Genomic DNA, 5,346 nt, shown 5'->3' with positions numbered 1-5,346 from the left:
AAAATCTCTACTAAAGTGACTACTGGAATGAAAACTGCTGGGGTCCATCCCTTTCCTACTTACACAGGGCAAACAGTTGAGACTATGGAGGCATAATCTTCTGCAGTCATCTTTTAAGAATGATTCAAGACAACATCATGCCACATTGTGCGCAGACTCTTCCTTAGGAAAATTAGCCCTTTAAAACCTCCCACTGATCCAGGTTAAGGTGTCCCTGGGTCAGGTCTTCCTCTAGACTTATTATCTGGCATTGCTTATTTTTTCCTAGAGCACACTAATTAGATGTTCTAAATGCTTTTTAAAGCTTTGAAACAATATTCATATCCATTATCAAATTGTCACCACACCCTCTTTTGAAAGTGTGGCAGGTTAAAAGAAGAAAATGAGGCAGAGCAAATGTGACTGGCCTGCTCCTACCAGTGACAGGGAAAAGGGACATTCAGTTTCTCACAATTTATCCTGTGCAAAAACAAACAAAAAAGATCAACATAAAAACACATTCCAGAGCAAATACCATCTTTTTATCAATCATCTGCTGTTTTGAATTATTTATGTTTGGTCCTTTTCCACTGCCCTTCCCATTCAAGCTAACAATTGAAATTTAACCTTTTCAGTAAATTACAGCAAACTAGCATAACAATGACAGCTTTTAAAAAGTAAGTTAACACTTATAGTTAACTTTTACTGCTTAATATTCTGTGCTCTTATTCAACTTCACGACTTAAATACAGCAGAGGCATCTGTTAGAAAGCAGTTTTTACTCAACGACTTGAAAATGGTTGATGGAACTTAATTTGAGACATCCTGCTTTGCATGATCACTTAGTGCAGGGGAAGCATGTCTGAAAGTTCTCCCTGTGCAATATCTTTTAGTTTTCATTATTCCCAAGAAGTAGAGCATATGATTAAACGATAATTGGTTTTATCCAGATAAATTTATCATTGAATAAAAGCGTAGGTTTTTTACAAAGCTCAAAAAACTAAAGTGTAAATAATGAAAACTGACTTCTAGCACTAAGTAAATACTCCCTCACTTATCCCTAACAGTTTAGACACCGCATTCACTCTCGTGAACCACTGACCACTAACTTTAGGGAATTTAATTCTAAAATTACTAACCTCTTTTCTGAGAGTGAAACTCCTTGTTGTCAGGTCTGGCAAAGTCCATTCTCACATAAGTGTTGTCAGTGTCGTCATTGTCGTCTTCGGACTTGTCTGTCTCAGGAGGTCTCGGCACCCAACGGTGGCGCGGTGGAGGTGGTGGAGCCTCAGCTGCAGCATCAACCCCACCAGCTGCATTCTCACCTCTGGCAAGATCTGCAGCTGGATTCGGGACTCTAAGATTAGAGCCAGCGGCATTGTCCAGGGCCTCCCTTACTGCCTGCATATCAGCAGCATTAGCAACAGGTTGGAAACAGTGGGTGGAGGTGGAGTTAAACCCAGCCGCAGTCTGTAAATCCGCGGCGGCTGCGCCTAAGCCCGGGGCCACTTGGAGCGCAGAGGCCGCAGCTAACACCCGGCCTAACCCTACGGTTGGCGCAGTTGCTAGTGCTGCAGCTGAGGAGGGGGCATTGGAAATTTCTCTTTGGGGGTTATCAGTCGGGAAAGCCGAAATAGCTGCTCTGGCGGCTGCAAAGAAACTTTGTGAACGGCTTTGTGAGCGTCTTGTCTCTTGCTCCTCTTCCTGCAGCAGCCTGGCTAGAAGTGGTGGTTCAGAGGATCTGCTAGGGGAGAGAGAAATGTCCATACAGCATTCAGAAAATGGGTCGACCACAAAGATTCGACCTGTTTCAGCATCATAGCGAATGGTACTGTCAGGAAAAGGCAGGGCTGGTGTCATTGCTGGGTTGAAAATTACTTCAATGTAGTCACTCTCTTCCACATTACCATTGCTACCTGTAGCTATGGGAGGAAGAGGAGGACATGGCCACCTAGCACCTTCCAGAGATAAGGGGTTAGCATTTGGGATAGCTCTTAAAAGATCTGAGAGGTGGCTTGCTGGATTTGGAAATGACACTCTGAATTCAACATTCATATAATTAGAAAAGGCTGACAGTCTGCAGTCAGCAATTATGCCCAATGAATGTGGCAGTCCTTGAGCAGAGGGGGCTGGCATACTGCTATCTCTTTTAGTGAAGTCAATGTTGACATAACCACTAGAGCTGTCAGCTTCTCTCTGTTTTTGTGTGGGCTTTTGTGGTTTGGGCTTGATTTTATTTCCTTTTGTAATAAAAGACAGTCGGTTAGGTCTCTTAGCCTTATTCTTTGGGGGCCCATCATCTGAAGGCTTTGAAGGTGATCTACCATCTCCAGGCTTTGAGAATGATCCCTCAAGAATAGGCTTTGAAGCTCTATCTTTGAAACCCCAGTTTGATGAACCTTCTTTGTCCAGGTCCCTCCCCAGTAATTTTCCAGGTAACATTGGTACATACTCACTGTGGTCACTTTGTCCCAAGGGTGAGCTCTGAAAAGGATTAGGCAGAGAGAAGTAGGAGCTCCAACTTTTGGAGGAGGAGCCGCCCTGAAGATTTCTCGGGTTTTTGGGAATTGCACCAGCTCCTGGAGCCATGAACATGTAGTCACCGTCGCTATCATCCTTTGAGTCATCCTGTTTGTCAGGATCAGGCATTTTGGGAGCACTCTGGGCAGGTGGCGGACTCACTCTGGGAAACATCATCATGTATCCTTTTGAATCTTCAAATGGTGACCGAGAGTGGCGCTTTTGTGAAGTAGAGACATTTTGAGGAGCCATTGGCATGTAGTCGCTGGAGCTTGTGAGAGGGGCAGCCACCCCTGGTCTCATTGGCACATATGGATCATCCTCATCATCATCAAAAGCTCTGGCTCTGTGGGACCACCGAGGTGCACCTCCAGGAGCCTCTATATCTCTCATCTCTTTGGACTCTTTGCGCTCTTTTGTGGCTCCTCTATCAGCACAAAAATAAAGTCGGAACCTTCCTGCAGACTTGCCTTTTCCATTAGATGGTCCAGCTATTGGGGGTGGTGGTGGTGGGGGGGGAGGAAGCCCCATTTGCTGTTGCTTGCCTTGAGTTAATTTGCCAAAATAGGATCTTTTTTTCAGAGGTTTTCCACGGTCACCATCGCCATCAATGCCTTTCCCACTTCCTGAACTTTTGCTCCCTCCTGAGTTCTTGCCAGCACCTGAGCCATGGCCATCTCCCAGTTCCTGGCCACCACCTAAGCCATGCCTACCTCCAGGTCTCTGGCCATAGTCTGAGCCATGGGCACCTGTGGTTCCCTGGCTATCTCCTGGGGACTGATTTCCTCCAGCACCTTGACTTCTTGAGCCCTGACCTCCAGAGCCTGCACCACTACTTGCGCCCTGGCCTCCTGCAGATCCCTGCCTTCCGCTGGAGTACTGGTTTCCCCCTGAACTCTGGTTACTGGAGCCTTGGCCACTCGCGCCCTGGCCACCTCCAGGGCCCCGTCCATTTCCTGAACCCCACTTGTTCATGGGCATGTAGTCACCTCCGCTTCCTTCCTGACTCTCTTTGCTCTCTTTGCCCTTTTCGCTAGAGTTTCCGGGGCTGGAGCCTGAGCCTTCACTAGCTCCGTCCTTGGGGGATTCTTCAGGGTGAGGAGAACGTACCGGGCTCGACGCTAAGCGGTGAAAAAAGCTGGCTGGCACTGAAATTGCTCTCCTGGACCTGCGTGGTCTGGGCTGCTGCAGCCTTCTATGCCTGGAGGGAGGCACGGGCTCGCTGGGTGTTATGAAGCGCCTGGTGAAGAGCATCTCCTCTTCCCCATCAGCGATGGCCCTGAGGTGGCAAAACTGCTCAAAGCGAGACCTTCGGAGCCAGCCGCCAGGCTCCAGCGGCAGAAAGCCTAGGTGCCTCCTAGCGGACAGCAGGTTTAACAGGTGGGCGCCAATGTTGATGCTGTAGCTGCGGCAGCGGGCTCTGTATTCGTCTGCACACAAGGCTCTCATCTTCTCCAAAAACAGCTCGTGCATGTTTTGGGCAACTACACTGTCATCGACCTGCATCCATAGTTCCCCTGGACCGATAACAGTAGACCTGCCAACTTCCAAGAAGAAATACTGTTCCGAGTGCCCGCAGCGGCGGATGCTCAGGAGCTGGACGACCACGCTGGCTACTTCGGTGTTCAGCCTCACAAACACGACCTCTTCGTCAGTGAGACACAGCCGGAACACACCGCTCAGCTCTTTTCTGTGCCCCAGCCCCCTGGGTTTGACTACTACCTGCCACACATCTTTATAGAAGGGTGGCTCCACCGCCGCTGCAGCCGCCAGCGCGCCCGGCTCTCCGTCCGGCTGCGCGCCCAGCGTGCCGCAGCGGCGACGCTTGCTCTCGAGGATGAGGCGGCTGAGCAGCAAGTACCAGCTTTCTTGCTCCGACTCGTTCTCGGCCACCATCGCGAAGTACTCGTTCTGGGTGAAAAGAGCAATGAGGTGTCGGTACCTTGCATCAGCTCTCTGGCTCACGGAGAAACATTGGTACAAGTTGATCACCCGCCTCGGTGGGATGAGAGCGGGCACCGCGGTACCAGAGGCAGCCGCCGCGGCAGCAGCCGCTGCCGCGCGGACACTGTGCCGGAACTTCCGAGCATTTTCGTAGTATTCCAAACGAGCTGGTGCGTCAGCGGTCTCGAGTTTGAGCACGAAGTAGCGCCTGTGTCCATGCTTCTGTTTCCGCAAGTAGCCGCGTTTGCAGACTTCGTCCCCGACGGGGAGGTCCTCTTCTTCGGATTCGGAGTCTGACCGGGAGCCAGTGGCGGTGGAGAGCCACATGGCTCCCGGACAAGACGACCCGGTCCCAATGAGTGCGGTTGAGGTTCCCGAGGAAAGAAGCGGGGTGGTCTCCACCGCTGTTAGAGCTGCCGCTGCCGCTGCTGCTGCAGCTCTGAGTCTCCTTGTCGCTTGGTCGCGAGCGAAGGAGCAACTCGCCATGGTGATGCACGGTGGTTTTAAGGTGAGCGAAGGGGAGGGGGCGCTCGGAGAAGGGAGGGCTGGGGAAGAAGGCGACTACCCTGTCTGCCCGCCCCAACCCCTCCTGCCTCAGCCCGCGCCCCCGCCCACTTTACTCCGAGCCCGCGGTGGCTGGCAAAACAACACGTGACCGCCGCCTCACGCGGCGGCTGCTGCCGATCCAGCTAGAGGAGCAATGGACAGGCGCGAGAGCCCCACAGCAGAGGTGTGCGAGGGAGGAGGCAGAGGGCCCAGGAGGTGGGGCTGCCTCAAACTCAGCAGAGACCCTTAGGGTGAACCCCAGGGCCTGTGAGCCAAGGGAAACTGATGGAAGGAGGCGGGGCCGTTCACTAGGATCCTAACAAGAAATCGGTGAAGGCTGGAGTGGCCGAAAAAGGC

At 51.5% G+C, this 5,346-nt stretch overlaps 1 protein-coding gene across 2 annotated transcripts; it reads right to left on the bottom strand.

Annotated features, from left to right (window-relative positions):
- Positions 1-1,113: 1,113 nt before the first annotated feature.
- Positions 1,114-4,929, bottom strand: Irs4 (insulin receptor substrate 4). 2 transcript variants are annotated; one of them, XM_004642617.1, is made up of 2 exons: positions 3,348-4,929; positions 1,114-3,314 (listed from the first exon to the last, which is right to left on the bottom strand). In XM_004642617.1, the coding sequence occupies exons 1-2, from the start codon at positions 4,927-4,929 to the stop codon at positions 1,114-1,116; spliced, it is 3,783 nt and encodes a 1,260-aa protein (XP_004642674.1). The 2 variants fall into 2 exon arrangements, with proteins under 2 accessions (XP_004642674.1, XP_012372689.1); XM_012517235.1 differs by having other exon boundaries at positions 1,114-4,929.
- Between the last annotated feature and the right edge of the window lie 417 nt (positions 4,930-5,346).

The sequence above is a fragment of the Octodon degus genome, unplaced genomic scaffold, assembly GCF_000260255.1.
Source record: "Octodon degus isolate 3935 unplaced genomic scaffold, OctDeg1.0 scaffold00157, whole genome shotgun sequence".
NCBI classification, from domain to species: Eukaryota; Metazoa; Chordata; class Mammalia; order Rodentia; family Octodontidae; genus Octodon; species Octodon degus.
Note: the sequence above shows the minus strand (reverse complement) of the source record. Positions and strands in the feature narration are given on the sequence as shown.

Excerpts from the sequence above, each read along its gene's own strand:
- Irs4 (XM_012517235.1), bottom strand. The coding sequence starts at position 4,929 with ATGGCGAGTTGCTCCTTCGCTCGCGACCAAGCGACAAGGAGACTCAGA.